General features: G+C 49.9%; 1 protein-coding gene across 4 annotated transcripts; it reads left to right on the top strand.

Annotated features, from left to right (window-relative positions):
* The first annotated feature begins 281 nt into the window (after positions 1-281).
* LOC118796584 (SWI/SNF complex subunit SMARCC1-like) lies at positions 282-20,068 on the top strand. Of its 4 annotated transcripts, none has more exons than XM_036555558.1 (28): positions 282-486; positions 2,105-2,224; positions 2,634-2,719; positions 2,907-2,988; positions 3,223-3,315; positions 3,789-3,858; positions 4,079-4,148; positions 4,267-4,342; positions 4,781-4,906; positions 5,566-5,660; positions 6,396-6,520; positions 6,840-6,899; positions 7,012-7,049; positions 7,828-7,946; positions 8,493-8,564; positions 8,854-8,967; positions 9,184-9,337; positions 9,773-9,883; positions 10,463-10,522; positions 10,965-11,223; positions 11,448-11,591; positions 14,300-14,355; positions 14,783-14,921; positions 15,282-15,427; positions 15,905-16,039; positions 18,840-19,077; positions 19,300-19,419; positions 19,673-20,068. In XM_036555558.1, the coding sequence occupies exons 1-28, from the start codon at positions 301-303 to the stop codon at positions 19,741-19,743; spliced, it is 3,165 nt and encodes a 1,054-aa protein (XP_036411451.1). In that variant the 5' UTR covers positions 282-300; the 3' UTR covers positions 19,744-20,068. The 4 variants fall into 4 exon arrangements, with proteins under 4 accessions (XP_036411451.1, XP_036411450.1, XP_036411449.1 ...); XM_036555557.1 differs by having other exon boundaries at positions 6,393-6,520; XM_036555556.1 differs by having other exon boundaries at positions 5,542-5,660.
* Positions 20,069-20,320: the final 252 nt, after the last annotated feature.

The raw sequence follows: 20,320 nt of genomic DNA, 5'->3' as shown, positions 1-20,320 counted from the left end.
AACACAAATCAGTGAAAAATATAAGATTTAAATTATAATAGGTATTCAAATACATTTACATTTTTCAGATATTTAGAAGTGCTCTTAGATGGTGTGGTCTGAACATTACATGCTGTACAGATTTCTTTGTTTCTCAAACTGAACAATTGTGACTGCCAATAACGTCAGAAAATTTATGGAAACTACTCCTCCCAGGAAGCGCCATGAGTTATCGCGAGATCCGCCTCAGCGCCGTTGGGAAGTGGGCCGATCTTCTCGCGGCCTCTGCGGTTGAAGAGAACAGGACCCGGTGCGACGGCAATGGCTACATCGGTGACGGTCACTGGAGGAGCTGTTTCGGGGACACCGCCGGCCGGTCACGCTGGCGGCGGGAGCTCGATTAGCAGGAAGAAAGACGGCGGTCCGTCCTCGAAATATTGGGAAAGCTCTGACACGGTCTCGCAACTGGAGTCGGTTCGTCTGTGGATCGGGAAGCACTACAAAAAGGTTAGCTTAGCTTACCGTGGCCTGTCGTCGGTCTTGCATTCATACCTGACATTAGCTAACTAATATTAGCTAGGGCTGCCTACCTGTACCGTTATCATACCTTGCTAGCAATAATAACATGCTGGATAGCTGAACAAGTGCAGTGAAGGGGATTGTGTCAGACAAATAGCTTTAACGTATTAGACTGTCAGCTTACGCCACGCATTCTGCGAGTCCTGAAAACTTTAATAAGCAGGTAGTGTATAGCTAACAGACTAACGTTAGCTAGGTCCAGGCGAACTGAATTGTTTGGAGAAGGAAGAAATGGGAACTGGTAATTTATCTAGACCACCTACATAGCTTCACTATTAGCTATCTAGCTATAGGCTGGCTAACTAGCTATCTGTCAAGTAGAAGCGCATCTTTCGACGTGGTCACACAACTCAGTCTGCAGCAAACTGTAAACACTTTCAAGTATGCGGCTAACAAAGTTAGGCGGGAGAGCAATATCGTCATCTGTGTCTATTTAACATTTAAAATATGGTTATCTAGTTCTCTTATTGAAGCTTCCGGTGGTATGAATGGGCTGTAGCTAGCTGTCGCGGTAGCCATGTAGCATTGTATCAGCCAGTTACGTTAAGAATACCATTTGCAGTCGCTGGGCTCTTGTTATGAAAACAGAGTAGGCGTGCATTTAAAGGGGCGGGGCAGTGTCCCCCCGTCACGGCCACGCTCGCCGTTGAAGACTGCCGTGATCCCGTTGTCTTTCCCTAAAAATATTTTCTGTCTCTAGCTTCATAACGTCACGGGATAGTGCGTGGGGATGTTTTGGGACTATTTATTTTTGTGTGGAGGTGGTGTGCCGCAGGGTACAGTCTTGGAGCTTTACAGTGTCCCGCTATTTCTAATGAGCAAATGAGAAAATCAGATTAATGAATAGGGTGTCTGCAGGGTGTCATAATGTGATCACAGTCGAGACCTTTTACAGTAATTTTCATGGTCTTTTTGAAAACTATAGCAATATTTATGAAGGCCCGTGCATTTTAAAGTGAAGCATCCTGACTGTATACTGTACTTGGTGACCTCCACGCTGGTTATGTGCGGTGCGTTTTCCTGTTCTGAAACGTTTGTTTTACTCATGTTTAAGTCAATAAAGTTTTAATAGATTGAATCAAAGATTGTCATGTCTAACGTAGCTGTTAGATTAGAGGGGGATAACCAGACCTCAATTCTGTCTGTGACAGAGAGAGGATCAAAATTGTCTTTTCAGTTTCCAAGGCAACCGCAAAGCAGTGTCCAGTGTGCCCAGTGTCCTAGTAATAATTTTCCCTCACAATGTACAAGGAATGTGGTCTCACAGGGACTACAGGACGGCATCAATCTATCCTATTTTGGTAGCTATGTGAAAGATGAATGTTCTCACAGTATAAAAGATGAAGTAGTAACAGATGGTGATCAGTTTAGTCATGTTCTTGCTTCGGGGCGAAACCAAATTGTAAGTGTTGTGCAGTTGGAACTGATGCATTGTCTGCGGGCATTGAATCACTTCAGATTATAGACAATTGCGGCTGTGGGGCGAATGGCTTCTTCTTATCTGTGTACTTTCTGGGTGTAACATGAATTCATTTGCCCTCTGCAGTATGTTCAAGCAGACTCTCCCTCCAATAAGTCTCTGGCTGGACTGGTGGTCCAGCTGCTCCAGTTCCAGGAAGATGCCTTCGGCAGGAGAGTGAACAATCCTGCCCTCACCAAGCTCCCAGTGAGTGTGTGTGTGTGTGTGTGTGCGCGTGGGAAGTGAAAGTGTTGTTTTTTATTGTTGAGAAATTATTTGGAAATCCCCCACAAACTCTTAGTGTCCGTTTCTCTGTTTTAACACTAACGTGCGCTGACCTATACTAATGGACAGTGTCCATAGCATTGAGTTTATCAAAATGTGTCAATATATTTTTGCCTTTAACTGTGAATCAAGAAATCATTTAGCTTTGTAATATATTTAGTAGGAATTAACAAGGTCTTGCATATCCTGGGAAATGTGGAATGCCACCTGCTTTTTCAGTCTCCCTCGGTCTTGCCTGTTGGTCTGTCTTAATTCCTCATTGCACAGTAATGTGCAGGGTTACATGCTGCAGTCTAATGTGTTTTACTCTTCCTCTGTCTTTTGCCATCAGACAAAATGCTTCCTGGACTTCAAGCCAGGGGGCGCTCTCTGTCACATCCTGGGCTCTGTATACAAGTTCAAGAGTGAACAAGGCTGGTGAGTGCATGTGTCTGTCATTGTGTCTGTGTATTTGGTGTGACCTTAGACGGTTGTTAATTAGTAGTGTGGATGACATGTTGGGGCTGTAATGGGATCAGCCTGATTATGGTGGCAAACGGATGACTTGTTGGGGCTGTAATGGAATTGGCCTTGTTATGGTGGCAACCTCTCCCTCTAACCGTAGGCGCAGGTTCGATCTGCAGAACCCCTCTAGAGTGGACAGGAATGTGGAGATGTTCATGAATGTGGAGAAGGCTCTTGTGCAGGTACAAATCACTTCTCTTACACACTACCTCACGTCTGTAGTTCCATCAGTTTTAAGTGATGTATTTTTCCTCAATGAGGCATGGGCTGAAATGTCTTCATGTTCTTTGCTGGAAGTGGATTTTTCCATCTGGTATATTTGCAATTTTTTCGGTCTCCTCATGCTGTTCGAAACACTGTGAGATATTTGGTTCTCTGTGGTTGAATTCTTTACTGTAATTTGACCGCCTTTCCAGAACAACTGCCTGACACGACCGATTGTGTTCCTGGCTCCGGAAATGGAGCAGAAACTGGCCAGCAAGCTCAAAGACATTGTTAAGAGACACCAGGTGGGCAACATCAGGTGGCAGGGTGAGGGGGGGGGGGGGGGTTGGAGAGAGACAGAGGTGTGCTCTAACAGATAAACTGCATTGAGATCTAAGCTTCCTGCTGTCTCATCTGTGTTTATGGGCCTTTATTTCCAGTGAGTGTAGGTGAAGCAAAGAAACAGTGAACTGTACAGGGAAAAACGTTTGCTAACATCCAAGTTACTTACCTGTCGTGTCATTATAAAATATGACGATAAGTTAATTGAGGGCATTTTTCATCACCATTCTCTGTGTAGTCTCATCGCTCTAGTTAATAAAGTAGTAAAGTAGAACATTGGATCATGTGTTAGAGTGGCAGCTCCTTTTTTACACATAGCTTTTGGTGGACAAACTTAGAAACATAACTTTTCAGCTCTGAAAATGTGTTTTTCCAGTAACTGCAGTGCTGGTTTCTTACCTTGTTTCTCTGTGTATCTGTCTGCTGTCCATCTCAGGGGTCCATCACTGAGGAGAAGGCGAAGGCCACACACCACATCTACCCCTCCCCAGCCTCTCTGGAGGAAGGTCAGTACTGCTTAGTGGAGAGGACTAGTTCGACCGCCCCTTTAACGAGCATAACCACACACATTTCAGACTGCCTCCCTTAATATGTTCCTGACCCTTCACCGTGTTATGTAGGTGTGGATCACTAACATTGATCTGTGAAAATATTCTGTATGTGAGACACACGTGGATGTGTGCTGTTGAGGTTGGGATGGTGCTGAACACGTCCTCTCTCTTCCAGAGGAGTGGCTTCGCCCTGTTGCACACAAGGACAAACAGGTGCTGGTGCACTGGGGCATGTACCCCGACAGGTGAGACGAAGGCCAGCGGCCACAGTGCCATTACCTTTTTAACTTAAAAAAACTGATTGCACTGCTCAGCATGGATATCTGTGGTGACGTCCCGCCCTGTCCTCCCCCCACCCCATAGCTATGATACCTGGGTGTCCTCCAGTGATGTTGAGGCGGACGTGGAGGATCCGCCCAATCCGGCAGGGCCCTGGAAGGTGAGAGCCCTCCCCCTCTGACCCCCATGTCCTTTCCTTTCTTCCCCTGCTTAAAGTGCTTCGGCTTGTTTCTGCCATTTAAAGTGTAGTATTTGACTGAAGTGTGTTTTTAGCAGCGGCTAGGTTCCATTGTGTTCCTGGCAATATTTCAGTACTGAGCTGCATTTATTGCTGTTAGCTGAAGCAGTAAAGTGCCCTGTGCTGTTTGACATACTTTTAAGTGAAGTCTGCTGAAATATTACCATTAGTTTATACTGTAGCTTATACAGTAGATTATTTGTATATTTGTAGCTTGTCATTATTTAAGCACAGGCCAAGTCAGTGATGCTCTCAAGGCTGATTTGTGAATGCCCTTGAACTCCAGCCAGCCACTTTGCCTGGGGTTGGGGTTTTTAATAGAAGGCCCCCACCTCAACTGTTCTCCTGTGCCTCCCACAGGTGCACGCCAAGTGGATCCTGGACACGGACGCCTTCAACGAGTGGATGAATGAAGAGGACTATGAGGTGGACGAGACCAGGAAGCCTGTGAGCTTCCGCCGGCGCGTCTTTCCCCGCGATGAAGAGGTACGGCCTGACCCTGGGGCTGAAAGACGGGGGAGGGAGAGGGGTGCACAGGGACCGGGGCGGCCCTGGGGTTTTGAAAGTAGTTTACTGTATTAGTTCAGCCTCTGTGTTTGCGTTAAAGAAGGGTTCTCTGCTTGTACTGAAGCTCTGATGTTCCGGTGCATTCCGTGTCCATCACAGTCATTTTTCTCACTCTGACACTGTCTCCAACAGACTAGTTATTCCCTCTCTTGCGCGCGTGCGTATGTGTGTGTGTGTGTGTGTGTGTGTGTGCGCACTTAATTGTGTGAATGCATGCTTTTGCAGATGTGTGTGAGTTTTGAGGTCCTCTGTGTTCTTCATAGCTGCAGGTGTGGCTGTTTGTGTACGTGAGTTAATATGTGTATGTGTGAGTGTGTAAGTGTGTGACTTTTGAGTTCCTCTGTGTTCATCATAGCTGTGTATCAGCAGGTGCGCTTGTGGGTGTGCGTGAGTTAATGTGTATGTGTATATGGATGCCTGTGTGCGAGTTACTCTGTGCTCTGTCACCCATGCACTCCCCATCAGCTCTGCTGTGTGTGTGTGTGTGTGTGTGAGTTCGCTTCATTCCTCATCGTCTGGTTCTTTCTCATCCCACCGTTCCAAAATCTGATCAGTCTTCCCGTACAATCGATCGCAAGGACCGCAAGGCGGCCGCTGCAGGGAAGAAGAGGAGGCGCTCCCCCTCCCCCTCCTCCACCCCCTCAGAGTCCCGCAAGAAAGGGGGCAAGAAAAGGTAAGGGTCGCCTTTGTCAGTTCCCTCTGGTCCAGCAAATAATTAGGGAATGAATTGTTCATGATTGTAAAGCAATCTAATTCCAATTACTAGTGTAGGCCATTCGTTTTGTTTGTACATGAGGTGCATGTTTCGTGACATTACATTTGCAGCTTTGCAGATGCTCGGAACCACATTCACTTTTTTCATCTTATCCATTTATGTGGGTGGATATTTACTAATTTGTGCTAAGCGCCTTGCCCAAGGATGCAACAGCAGTGCCCCGCCTGGGAACCGAAGAGGCAGCCTTTGTGTCGCAAGCCCTGCTCCTTACCACTGTGCCTCAGTGCTTTGTGTTTTCACTGCCCGAGTGCCGCGTGTGCCATTACATTACATTACATCACATTCATTTAGCAGACGCTCTTACCCGGTGCGTATCCAATTCAAGCTGAATGAGCAACAGTGTTATACCAGGCTAACAACACTCCCAGACCAGTGAGTGTGAGTGTTGAACACTGTTCAAGCCAAGTTGAACACACAAGTTAACGTGTGAAACCTGACTAGACAAGGGAAGTAATACTGCCATACATACACAGATTCCAAGTATGCTACCATACATCAGTCACTAGATCACAGAATCCAAAACATGTTGCGATACTGCATGTAAAATAAAGGGCAAGTAATACAAGCAGCAGTGTTAGTGTTAGTCGTGTGAGTGCTGCTTTGCTGTAGAGGTTTCTCTCTCCTCTCCAGTAGCACCGGGCAGTACTATAAGCGCCGAGGCCAGCAGGAGGAGGAGGAGCCGGAGGAGGACCTCACCAAGGACATGGAGGACCCCACGCCCGTGCCAAACATGGAGGAGGTCACCCTGCCCAAGAACGGTGAGTTCCCGTCCCCGCCCCCTCCCCCTCGTCTCCCACTGCGCCCTTTGTAGCGTCTCCCACCCTCTCACACCCTGCCGCTCAAATCTGGAGGAGTCCTTGAGTTGCTTTCACAGACGTCCTTACACACACGAACGCGCGCGCGCACACACACACGCACACACACACACACACACACACACACGCACGCACACAGCCTCCCGCCATGCCTCTCATTCCCATTCCCTCACACCCATTCCTCCTGCCCCTCAACAATTATTCCCCTATTCATATTAACCCTGTGTGCGCTTCCCCCGTTTTTTTTTTCTTTTGCCTGCAGTGAACCCCAAAAAAGACAGTGAGAACACGCCGGTGAAGGGGGGCATAATGGCCGACCTGGGTGAGTGCGGCATCTGTGTCGTCAGCGTGCTTCATTGTGTGTTGTTGGGTTAATTGCACGCCGGGGGGACTGTGTGCGCACTCGCTCACCGCGATGTTTTCCCTCCTTTCAGATGATCAGGAGGACGACTCCATGATCTCTGGAGGCAAGGTAACGTCAGGGCTAACCCACATAGCAGCACTATTCCTGACACTCCACGCCTAGCCCACATACCAGCGTTATTCCTGAAACTCTGAGAAATGTGTAGCCCATATACCAGTGTCATCCCAGGTGGAGAGCTAAACGACCAGCCCACATACTGCATACAGTGCCAGTCAAAAGTGTGGACACACTTTTATTTCTTTATTTTTACTGTTTTCCAGATTTTAGAATAATAGTAAAGACATGGAAAGTATGAAATGACACAAATGGAAATATGCAGTAACCAAAAAAGTGTTACAAACAAATCAAAACTATCTTATATTTTAGATTCTTCAAAACTACCAAAATTACTTTTTAAATTTAAGTTTTTTTGGAAAATTCATACACAGGCATCGTCTTCACTGTTTATGTTGTCATTATTTATATTTATATTTATGTTGTCTAAGAAAAAAATTTCAAGCATTTAAGCGTAAGTCTTAAGCTCAAAATGTCTTCGAATGCATGTTTCCCATTATCTTACTCAGGTGTGTCCAAACGTTTGACTGGTACTGTGCATGATCCATGATACTGTGCTAAATGTCTAGCCTGCGTAACAGCATTGTTCTTGATGTTGTGCTAAATATCTAGCCATTGTACTGCCATTATTTACAAAACAGCGCTGAAGATCTAACCCACATAACTGCTCTTCTCCGACATGTAACACTGATGATTGAAAACCCAGGCGCAGAGCGGAGAATGTGTTGACACCCAGCAACCTATTAATGTTTGTTTAACGTTTGTCCCGCAGGACGAGGACGACGGGAAGATGGAGGTCAACCGCCTGATGGACCCCGGCGAGGACAACGTGACGGAGCAGACCCACCACATCATCATCCCCAGCTACGCCTCCTGGTTTGACTACAACAGGTGAGGGCTCCTTCTCCACACTGCGCTGGTGCATGCAGGCTAAGCATTGTCTCAGGGCTTAACCCCATTTCCGGGGTTCACAACAGCTGAACAGTACGTATTCCACTTAGATAAGACACCAGTCTCTCTATCACTATCAGCCCATGTGTGTAGTGTGGGTTGTAGCAGGGTCAAGTGTTTGGTATAGCTTGGCATTATACCTATGACCTCCTGGTGTTGTGGCATCTGTTTATGATTTTCAGAAAGGTAAATATAGATTGGCTTTGAAATGCATCAGGTGGTGGATATACAGCAAGTAGATGATAGAAGTCACTTTATCAAGCCCCCTAACAAATAAACAGTCATGTTTGGCTGTGAAGTTTTAATATTTGAGTTGTGTCAGTGGAGTTTGAAGAGATATTTTGTGATGCCTAAAACTGTTGGAGTGGTGGGCCTCAGCTTTCAGGAAACTCAGAATGGAATTTAAATGAGTGCTTCTGAGTGTGTTCATGTTCATAGAGTTCTGGGGTGCCAGTGAAACACCTTCTGTCTCCCTGTGCTGTCCAGTATTCACCAGATCGAGAGGCGAGCCCTGCCAGAGTTCTTCAACGGCAAGAACAAGTCCAAGTCTCCAGAGATGTGAGTGTACATGAGTTACATGTCCTGAACATATGCACTATACCCTCCCACTACAGTGTATGTACCACACACTCCACTACACCAAAATACCCCCACTACATTGTACACATCATATACTCCCACTATATTCTTCACATACTCCTTACACCGCCCCCACATAACATACATCCCAATACATGCAACATTCCACACACCCCCTTTACACCCTACACACTGTACCCCACGCACCCACTCTACCTGCTGTCTGTGGTCCACAGCATACAGTCATGTGTCGCAACCTCTCTTTCAGATACCTTGCCTACCGCAACTTCATGATTGACACGTACCGCCTGAACCCCCAGGAGTACCTGACGTCCACGTCCTGTCGCAGGAACCTGACGGGCGACGTGTGCGCTGTCATGAGGTGAGGGAGTGGAGCAGTGCATTATGGGTAGCCACCTTTATGGACCACTTAAATGCAGTAACGCAAATCAGGGAGAGCCTCTGTGCAGGACAGACTGTCCTCCCTGCTCTCCTCAGCTAGTGTGTGTGTGTGTGTGTGTGTGTGTGTGTGAGTGAGAGAGTGTGTGGAAGATGGTGTGCATTACCTTATCTCACACTCTCTCTGTCACATTCTCAGAGTCCATGCTTTTCTGGAGCAGTGGGGGCTGGTGAATTACCAGGTAGATGCAGAGAGTCGCCCTCTCCCCATGGGTCCCCCGCCTACCCCTCACTTCAACGTGCTGGCGGACACGCCCTCCGGCCTGATGCCCCTGCAGCACCGCCCCTCTCAGGTACAGCCCCGCCCCTCAGCCGCTCCCCTCAGCTCAGTACTGATTAGCTGCTGCTGAACTGAATGAGAATCATCTGAAATCATAGCTGTTAGTGTTAGTGATGAATGATATAATAAAAAACGAACATAACAAAACAATATATGATAAAAGATACAATAAATAGGATACATACCTATAAAATGTATAAGTTACATAATATAAAGTAAGATTATTATAAAATTATAAGATGTCGGGGGTTTTATCTGTTTACGTCACTCTCCCTCAAAATAAAAAAGGTGAACCTCAGGTGATGATGTAGCTTTGAATAAAGGACCAAATGGTCATTTCCTGTGTCTTTGGGCTTTGGTCCTGTGGGTTTGGGATGCTTCTGTCGTCAAGCCCCGGTCTCTATACACTGTTCCTCCTTTAACAGCTGTGACCTCTTCTGTCGTCCAGGTCTCTGCCTCTCAGCAGATGCTCAACTTCCCGGAGAAGAGCAGAGAGAAGCCCTCAGACCTGCAGAACTTCGGCCTGCGCACTGACATCTACGCCAAGAAGAACCCCAAAGTGTGTCCTGGTTCTGCCCTGTGCTGTGTCTACCGTCCTTTCTCTCCAGCCATTCTCTCCCTCAGCCACGGCCTAGAGCAGCCCAGCGCTCAGCAATACATCCATAGATAAAAACACTGGCATTACAACCCATGAAAGCATTAGCGTAGAGCAGTGGTTTCAGAACTAGTGGTCTAGAAGTGTCTGGTTGCTGGGTTCAGACGCACCCTGCGTGTGTGTGTGCGTGTGTATGTGCATGTTTGTGCGCGTATGAGCTGAGATGTGTAGGGCCCGGTGTGTGGAATTCCTAGGTTCCCCTGCCAGCAAGGTAATCTCAGTTTCTTCTGGGAAAAATTCCAGCTGTCTAAATGAATTAGACTAAAATTATGATAGTTGTAAACTGTAAATCCTGCAAAGCAAAGGACATTAGGTTTGTAGTTGTGACTTACAGTGTGGTATGAATTTTGACTACCGTGGACTGTAGTTACTTTTGGCACAAGTTGCGCTCTTCTTCCGTGAGATGCGATAATGTTATAGTCTTGTGAGCTGTCCAGGGTGCTGAAGCCCTTCTAACACCTGGTCTGGGACGTCTCTCTGCAGAGCAAAGGAGCCAGTGCAGGGAGGGAGTGGACCGAGCAAGAGACACTGCTGCTTCTGGAGGTGAGTGACAAATCACAAAGAGCTCCTGCTTTACTTCCACCAATCACAGACAGCCTCTGTTTTACCTCCTCCAATCACAGACAGCCTCTGTTTTACCTCCACCAATTACAGACAGCCTCTGCATTTGTAAACCTTTTCCTTTAATCAGTACTGTGTAAGTCAAGTCATTGACTTTCATTACAGTCTCAAGTCTGGATGCGAGGAACCCCTGGGGTTTGGGAGCAATCTCTGTATCGCCTTTCCCAGCCAGCTCAGGGTGCCCCATACCTCTATCACACCTCTGTATATACTTCTCTCACACCTGCTCCTCTCTCCAGTCCCCTGCCTCTGGTGTTCATAGTTTGTTGTATTTTCGCTTTCTCTCACACTGTGCTTCCTCTCCCTCTCCCTCTTCCTCTCCCCTCTCCCTGTTCCCACACTGTGCCGCCCCTCTGTGCTCCAGGCCCTGGAGATGTACAAGGACGACTGGAACAAGGTGTCGGAGCACGTGGGCAGCCGCACGCAGGACGAGTGCATCCTGCACTTCCTGCGGCTGCCGATCGAGGACCCCTACCTGGAGGACTCGGACGCCTCCCTGGGCCCGCTGGCCTACCAGCCCGTCCCCTTCAGCCAATCGGGGAACCCCGTCATGAGCACTGTGGCCTTCCTGGCCTCCGTGGTGGACCCCCGAGTGGCGGCTGCTGCAGCCAAGGCTGCCTTGGGTGAGTGTGTGTGTGTGTGTGTGTGTGTGTGTGTGTGTGTGTGTGTGTGTGTGTGTATGAGGGGCAGGTGTGTGTGTCTGTCTGTGTGTTGGGGGGCGGGAGGGTGGTTTGCAGGTGTACAGGTATGTGCGCATTTCTTAGTGTGTCTCTGTGTGTGTGTGTGTGTTTCAGAAGGAGGTGTGTGTTTCTCTCTGTGTGTGCTGACCCTGCTTTCCCTGTCCCAGAGGAGTTTTCGCGGGTGCGGGAGGAGGTCCCGGCGGAGATGGTGGAGGCCCATGTGAAGAGGGCGCAGGAGGGGGGACGCGGTGCCTTCAGCCTGGAGAGCAGCGGCATCGCCGGCACCGGCCCCAGCGAGCTGGACAAGACGGGTAAGAGCGCGCACACACACACACACACACACACACACACACACACACACACACACACACACACACATACACACACACACACACACGCACACACACACGCGCACACACAGAGGCTCACATGCATGGGCATTTGAGGACAGACATGCGAGCATGAAAAATCCCCATAGGAAATTATTGTTAATTTTCAACTCATTTATTGAATTTCACTTCATTCCCCATACTAACTGAAATAAAATCACTCCTGCTATCCAGTGCCATCAGCACCTTTTCCCCCACTACCTACTTTATTCCAGACAGTGTATGTTGCCAGTTTGTCCCGGTGGTGGTTATTTTTAGGGACCCGTGGTACAGTCTGAGGTTTGGAGTGAGCTCTGTGCGAAACAGGGGGCATTGAGCAAGCGGCCTGCATCTTAGTACAGCTGATGTTCAGTGTGCGGCCAGCAGGGGGCAGCAGCACTGCAGAAGAGAAGAGCAGGAACAGCTGTCAGGGGGCTGCTGTCAGCAGATAGTTTGCAGGTCAGTAGGCTTCTCGTCTGACTGCCTGCTCTCCTCCGCACCTCCCGCTGACTCCGTGCCACTGGCCGTCTGCGTTCCCTACCCTGCATCTCTGCCCGGGCGTGCTGCACGGCCCTTGGAACGAAGGAGGAGGAAGCGCAGCTTTATGCAGAGCAAGAAAGAATGCCACAGAATAAGGCAAAATTCCAGGCAGCGTGGTGTGGCGGGACAGTGCGAGTTAGACCGCCAGCCCGGGGAGTGACTCCGGGGGCAGCGTGGGTCAGGCTGCCGGGGGTAGGGGAGCGCGTGTCTGCGTGGGGCGGGGGGGTCAGTGACAGTGAGTGGATTAGAGCAGCCTCAGCAGATGGGTCCACGGTGTGATGTAGAGATGCGCTGGGGGTGGGGGAGGGAAAACTGGGTCAATGAGATCAGCTCTTTGTGCCACACGGTCAGGTCTCCAGCGCCCCCTGCAGTCAGTGAGCTTAGTCCAGATACGACCGCAACATAACTGAAAGCAGAATGTCCAGTTAGAACCTGAAGTGGGTTCTCTGCTTCCAATTTCTCAGCTCCTTTTGTAGGGAAATGGGAAACACACAGATTGCAACAACATAACAGTGATTCAGATAATGAGGCTGGATATGGTTGTTGTTTTAGTGGTTGAAGATTTGGAAGGGTTGGAAGGCTGTAAGAGCAGGGGCTTCCCTCTCTATCTTCAAGAATCTCTTGAAGACTCACCTCTTCCGAACTCACCCTCTCGCCTAACATACTAACCTTTCTAACCCTCACCCTATGCTGTTGCACTTTATCTTATAGCACTTATCGGTTCACCTTTCTGTCTGCATTGTCTTGCTTAGCTCCCTTAGCACTTTGCGCCTACTACAAGGCCTCCTTTCACACTGTAGCTTGAATGTATTCCTCGTATTGTAAGTCGCTTTGGATAAAAGCGTCTGCTAAATGAGTAAATGTAAATGTAAATATAAATGTAAGTCTTGTTCTGGGATGACTCGGCGGGGCAGAATGATTTCTGTGCTCTCGCTGTCAGAAGCTCACATATAAATGCCATAACATGGTACTCAGCCCGGGAGCATGGGTGTGGGGGGGTGGGCGTCTGACTGACTGCAGCTCCCCCTGTGTTTAACTACTGCTTCCAAACAGCCATTCATTTTTCATTCAGGCCTGTTGCTAAAGGATCCTTTCCTCCTCTATAATAGATGACCGTCACTTGGCCCTCCGCGTTTTGTCAGGGTTTAATTATAGGCGGTAGGCTCAAACACGCCAAAAAGTCGGTCAGGAAATATTTAATGCACAAACTGGGGCCATTATCGCCCAGCTGTTTGTTTTGGTACTTCTGTATTTCATTGCCTTTACTGCAGCCAAGTCATGACCCGGGACCAGTGTGTTCAGGTTGTTGGCAGTTTTATAGAGGATTTGCTTCATCTAAAAAAGATCATTGAATTAATTTGATTTGTTAACTGATCGGGCGAGAGGTCACTGTCACCCTGACATCATCGCTGTCACCCTTGCACCCCTGTAGAAAAGAAAGTCAGCTCTTATGAAGCGTACAGTTGTAGCGTGTATGTAGCGTATGATGTAGCATATACACGAGGGCCCGGCGGAAGGCGCTTTCCACGGTGTGATCGATTCCGAGTTTCTCAGCAGTGCCTTCTTTTTGACACCTCTGTGAGGAGAACGCGTTTCCTCAGGGCGGGGAAACGCCGCTGAAAGCCTTGTTTCACAGCACGGGTGAATAACTCATCCGCCTGCATCTGAGAGGAGCTGAAGAATGCTGTCCCGGTTTACACAATGTCTGCGTCGGTCTCTCGTGCTCTGAATTTATTCCGCGCTTGAGCTGTCAGACAGCGTAAAAAAAATAAAGGAGCCGGATTCTTGTCAGCAGCGGACTGTCTCAGACCAGCTCTGCTATCAGTAACTACACACTAGAGGGGGAAATCATTCACTCATAAAGATGCAAAGCACTAAATCAGTCTGTGGTTGGAATATGAGTCTTCCACTGTACGTGCACCCGGCAGGGGCGTTTGAGTTTGTGCTAGGCAGGTCAGGGGGTAAAGGGGTCCGTGTTTTAGGAAATGGCACACGCTGGGGTACTCTCCCCTGAGGATGTCCCTGTCACTGGCTGTTATGAAGAGGCACAGCCCTGTTGACACTTCTCTTTGATCCCTCTTCTCTCCCCTCCCCTCCCTACCTCTGTGCAGGAGCGGCGGAGCCTGAAAAGATGGAGACGAGCTCCGAGTCCCAGCAGCCTGACCAGGTAAAATAGAAACCGCTGATCTGGGGTCAGTCACAGGTCACCGTGTGAGAGAGGAGCAGGGACCTGGGGTCGGCGGCAGATCACTGGCTGAAACGGGAAGACTGATCTGGGGTCAGTCACAGGTCACCGTGTGAGAGAGGAGCAGGGATCTGGGGCTGGTGGCAGATCACTGGACGAAATAGGATGACTGATCTGGAGTCAATGGCCGGTCACTGGGTTAAATAGGATCTGAAAAATCCCTTCAGATGTTTGCTATGTCTAGTGACAAGGGTTGGCCCTTTTGCCCAACTTCTTTCAGTTGTAATCATATTAATTCGTGTGGACACTTTTATAAGGCTCAAGTGTATATCTGCATGTATCATGTACGAATGCTCTTCTGAATGCTCCTTGCGTTTTCCCCACCTCACCCTCTCCCTGTGTGTCTCAGGGCGAGGACAGTGAAGACACAGAGAGGCCCAGCGAGGCAGCAGAAAGGCCATCAGAGGGAGAGAGGCTGAAGAACGAGGCCGTGGAGCAGGCAGACAGAGAGGAGGCTGAGGGCCAGGGAGTGGAGGAGAGCAAAGCAGGTACATGTGCTACACTCCTATCACTCACAGTCAGAGACTGGTATATATCCTACACTCCTCTCACTCACAGTCAGAGACTGGTATATATCCTACACTCCTATTACTCACAGTCAGAGACTGGTATATATCCTACACACCTCTCTCTCACAGTCAGAGACTGGTATATATCCTACACTCCTTTCACTCACAGTCAGAGACTGGTATATATCCTACACTCCTCTCTCTCACAGTCAGAGACTGGTATATATCCTACACTCCTCTCACTCACAGTCAGAGATGCGTATATAACCTACACTCCTATCACTCACTCACTCACTCCTGGAGGAGGAGGTGTGGTTTGACACAGTCTCTGCGTTTCAGACCGAGAGAAGGAGGAGGGCGCCGACCCGGCCGAGGGCCCCAAGGAGGCGGAGGAGGGCAGGAGGAGGGTGGAGTTTGAGCTGGGGGAGGGGAACATCGCCACTGCCGCCGCCGCCGCCCTCGCCTCTGCCGCCACCAAGGCCAAGGTAAGGGGGCGAGACACAGTTCAGACGGGCCGCAGTTCCCCCGCTAATCGCAGGATTACCTACCCTGCCTCAGCCCTTCTGTGAGTGAGGGAACCAACTCTTCGGTCCTCACTGCAGCTCCTGTGGAAGGTACCAATGAGCTTTTTTTCAGAGCCTTTACAAATTCAATTATGGTAAAGGATTATTTATTTATCATAACATGGATTGATTCACTGATTGGCCTTTGCTCTGTGGGTGGGGCGTTGTACCTTAGCTGAAGTGTCAGGTTGCACAAGGTAACTTGGGGTAGGGCTTGAATAGTGTAATCCTCGCAGTCACTGATCTGGGAGTGTCGTGAGCCTGGTCTGACACTGTTGCTCATTCAGCTTGAATGGATAATCTGTGTTCTGTTCTGGAAGTCATTGTGGAGAAGAGTGTCTGCTAAGTGAACGTAATGTGTGAGGTGTCGTGATTGGAACCCGTCTCTCTCTGTGGCAGCACCTGGCCGCGGTGGAGGAGAGGAAGATCAAGTCTCTGGTGGCCCTGCTGGTGGAGACGCAGATGAAGAAGCTGGAGATCAAGCTGAGGCACTTCGAGGAGCTGGAGACCATCATGGACCGGGAGAAGGAGGCGGTGAGCGTTTCCCTTCTTACTGCGACACCTGTGGGCCAGCTGTTCTGTTTCCCCACGGGTTTCTAATGCTTTTTCCCCCCTTATTTTTAAAACTGTAACCCTCATTTTAGTAATCCTCAATTGGATACAGTCATCCTCTCATCATGGCGGCAGTGTAGTAAGGAGTTGAGGCGCAACCAAAAGGTTGCTGGTATGATTCCACCCTGGGACACTGCTGTTGTGCCCTTGGGCAAGGTACTTAACCCACAATTGCCTCAGTAAATATCCAGCTGTATAAATGGGTAACATGTAAAAAATTGTAACCTGTGTAAGTCGCTGTGGAGAGGGGCGTCTGCTGAATGCCAGTAATGTGATGTAATGGCAACCACTGCGCTCATGAATGGGCCACCGAGGCTCTGCGAATTCAATCCTCTGATACTTCCACACCATGACCTATTTTCCACGCTGCAAGTCTCCCAGCGCGCTGGGGTGAGCTAAGCACCTACAGAAGGTTGGGCGCGGCTTTGCCGACATCCCCCGAGAAGCCTGCAGGTACCACATGAGTCACAGGGCGGCTGGGAAGCGGAGATGGGCACCCCCCCTTGCCAGCGTATCCACCCCTCCCGCCGGCGGAATGAAGCCGATTCGTCCCGCCGCCGTGGGCTCCCGGCCGTCGTCAGCTTACGACAGGTCTGTGATCAAACGAGGGCCGTAGATCTCAGTTCAGTCCCAGAGTGCCTTAAGCGCTGAGCTATTCGGAAGCCCCGCCGTGCAGAGTTAATGCCTTCCCAGGCCTTAAATATAATTGACTCGGGGCACGTTCTTACTAACGGGGACTGTGCCGTCCCTTGCCAGAAATGCCAGGTTGAATGAAATCAGCGCACCAGCGCAGTAATTGAGAGCAGGAGCCGGAATGAAGCCGGCAGGCGGCGGACCCCGCGCCAGTCGCTCCGCTCTCATCGAGCCGATGACTTCTCGCAGACTCCCGGTGTCTCCCCGCTGACAGTTCCGCTCTGACGAGGGGGAGCCGGGGCGGGGTGTACCTCCTTCACGCTTGGCCTCCTTTTGAACGCAGAGGCCTGAATAATGCATCGGTCTGTGAGGAGAGCCGGGATGTCTTTTTCTGTTAGGAGCAGGTGTGTGTGTGTGTGTGCGCGCGTGTGTGTGTGTGTGTGTGGCAGGCCAGGTTGGGTTTCTGCTGGCCTTTTGGGAGATGGTCTGAAGTGTGCGGAGGTAAATTTCCTCATAACTGCCAGGTAGTGGAACTCGGGGCTGCGGTTGGGGGGGGGGGGGGGGGGGGGGTCAGCAGTTGAGACTGACTGTGTGAAACTGTTGGTGCACCAACGCTGCCAGAGATGGCAGCCCAGTTCAGCAGCCGGTGGTTGGTAAATAGTGCGTGAACAATGTGTTTTTATATAACCCAGCGAAGACGCACAGTGTTTGCCCACCCTGTCTGCCAGCTTTCGTGTTCTTTTGGCTCTTCTGCCCGCCTTCACCCATCCAAGCCCACATTAGCGGTGCGTGGCTCTGTCTGTGCCAGACACGTCTGCATTTATGTAATAATGTTAGGGTGATGATATTACTGTCACAAATGTTAGTCATACAGTTGCTACAACAGCTATTGCGACTCCTATTCTGCAATAATAACAACTGAAAACAATAGTATTTGTTAGTTTAAAATTTCTGTACATAAAGATGGTAATTAAGCAAGTTGCTGCAATAGTTATAGGAAGGGAGTGAGTCCTGGCGGTCCTGTTGCTTTACATGAAGTGTATTGTAAAGCAACAGTCAAGATCGTGTAACGGGAATGAGAGGGACCACAGCAGTCGTATTGCAACAGGCCAGAAGCAAAAATCCATCCGAGCGGAGGGGGCTTCTGTGACACTGCAATGTCAGATGGCGGGCCTAGTAGCTCATAGCGTGTGCATCATGGAAAAGTAGTTCCTTCTTATTTCTGGAGCAGGTCCGCAGGCCCCTCCCACCCCGCCACGCCCAAGGAGCAGCCGGCTCAGTATGAGGGGAAGACTTCCTGGTCACCCTGCTGCCACGGTGTCTCTCTGCTTCATTCCTCTATGTGTGGCTGGCATCGGTGCAGTGCGGCCTTTGCTAGGGCTTTCCCTCCCTCTCTCTCTCTCTGGCCCCCTCCACTGCAGGCCGTTCTGTAATCCAGCACTCAGATCAATACTGCTCGCTGGAGTGGTGTTAGTGTCGCTTCATTGGACTGATGCACTGTTGCATCATATTCTCTGTTTGAACCTGGGCTTTCAGGTGGGCGTGCCACGCTCAGTGCCACAGGGATTCTTAATCTGATTTTCAGATCAATGTTCTGGGCTGTTAGAGTGTTATTATTGCCAGTAATTTTGTTTCCATTCATTTCTTTTACTTCTGCACACTACAAAAACAAGTGACTAAAGCCTGTGGCTTCTGCCTGAAATGTAATCAGTTAAAGAGACGTGAGTACAGTTCCCCATATTGAGTGTTTGGATTGATCTAAGGGAGGATGGCTTCAGCGTTGTGTATGAGTGAGAGAGACATCTGGAGCATTTTGGACACTCTACACAATGCCGATGACTGGCCATTGTCCCCCCCCCCCAGTGGTCCGCTCTCTCCCTCTCCACCATTGACCTCCTTTCTCCCTCCTTCCCTCTCCTTGTGCTTTTGACTGTACCCCTCCTCTTCTCTCCTTCTCCACCCTTTGTTCTCCCTTCCTTCTGTCTCCCTCGGCACCTTGCCCTCTCTCCTCCTCCTTCCTCTCTGTCTCCGCCTTTCTGTTTTTGCCCTTGACCTCGCCCTCCTCACCCTCTTCTCTTTTCTCCCCCAGCTGGAGCAGCAGAGGCAGCAGCTGCTGTCGGAGCGGCAGGCCTTCCACATGGAGCAGCTGAAGTACGCGGAGATGAAGGCCCGCCAGCAGATGGAGCAACAGCAGCAGCAGCAGCAGCAGCAGCAGCAGTCTGCCGCCGCTACCCAGAACCCCGCGGGCCACCACGCCCCCCCGCAGGGCATGCAGGGCTACGCCCCCATGCATCACCTCATGGGCGCCCACCACCCCCCACAGTCAGGTCAGCACAGCCTCTGTTCGGCTCACTGCAGGGGAACAGGCGGAGTGGACACCTCCTGTCTGTTTCACCCTGGGGTTAGCTAGAATACTCTTCTGGGAAATATCACGCTTAATAATTTAACATTCAATAAGTCCGCCTGGCGGTAGTGTGGAGGTTAACAGGGCAAACATGCTGCTCCTCAGTACACAGTCTGTACTGACTGTTGTGTTTCCCGATGCTTAGGGCCTATGGGAGGGTCTAGCCAAGCCATGCAGGGACGCATGATGCCTGGCGCACCCCCCAGTGGACCTCATCCGCCTCCCATGATGGGGCCCCGACACCCAGGAGCCCCAAACGGCATGTGTGAGTGACCTCTTTGTCCCGTGTGTTTCTGACCCTTTTATCTGTCTCACTGCTTACACCTGTATTTGTCATCTGTCGAACTCCCTGTCAGCTCCTCCTCTCGGTGGAACACTTGACATGCTAGGCCCCCCGCAGTTAATTTGCGAGATTTCATCCCTCAGTCTGTCACACTGGAAAGTGATGGTAACTCGCCGCCCTGTGATCATAGCTTGTTCACATCACTAATCTCTACTTTTGTCACTCTGTCTTTCAGATCCAACCCCTCCCACTGCACAGCCTGATGGGATGGCAGCTGCCCCAGTCCATTCAGGAGCTGAGAACTAAGACAATGGGACCTTCTAACACACTGCTGAACCAAACACCCACGCACAGCCCTCCTACACAGACACCCACAATGAAACAGACACATACACATATACATACCGCACCAGACCTACTTGACTAAACAGTTGTCAGTATGCTCATACAATAAAAAGAGTAGTGCTCCTATTAGGGGACAGCTTTGCAAATGGCTCCGCCAGCCAGTATTTCTTGTTTAGTTTTAAACGCTGCTGTTTTTTAGTTTAGTCAGATGTAGGAGACTAAAGAGGACAGCACTGACCGCTCAGGCAGAGAGCTTAGAGGAGTCTTTTCCCCTGTGATGTGACTGCTAGACTGCTAGGCTGGGGGTGAGAGAGGAAAGGAGAGGAGAGGAGAGGAGAGGTCAAGCTGGAGAAAAAAGTCAGAGTCTGTGTAGGCTACCCACCAAAACGTCCCTCAGTCTCAGCGGAGATCCGTACCCACCATGCAAGACCGGCCTCTCAGCAGCGCAGCATCGGACCAAAACCTCTTCACCAGCTGTCCGTGACAGAGGCGGACAGCTCCACCCGCATCATCTGCGCAGTTCCTAGCAGCTCCCATT

Source organism: Megalops cyprinoides, chromosome 21 (genome assembly GCF_013368585.1).
Source record: "Megalops cyprinoides isolate fMegCyp1 chromosome 21, fMegCyp1.pri, whole genome shotgun sequence".
In the NCBI taxonomy this organism is placed as follows: Eukaryota; Metazoa; Chordata; class Actinopteri; order Elopiformes; family Megalopidae; genus Megalops; species Megalops cyprinoides.
The sequence above is the reverse complement of the archived record's forward strand: the minus strand, read 5'-3'. Positions and strand labels throughout refer to the sequence as shown.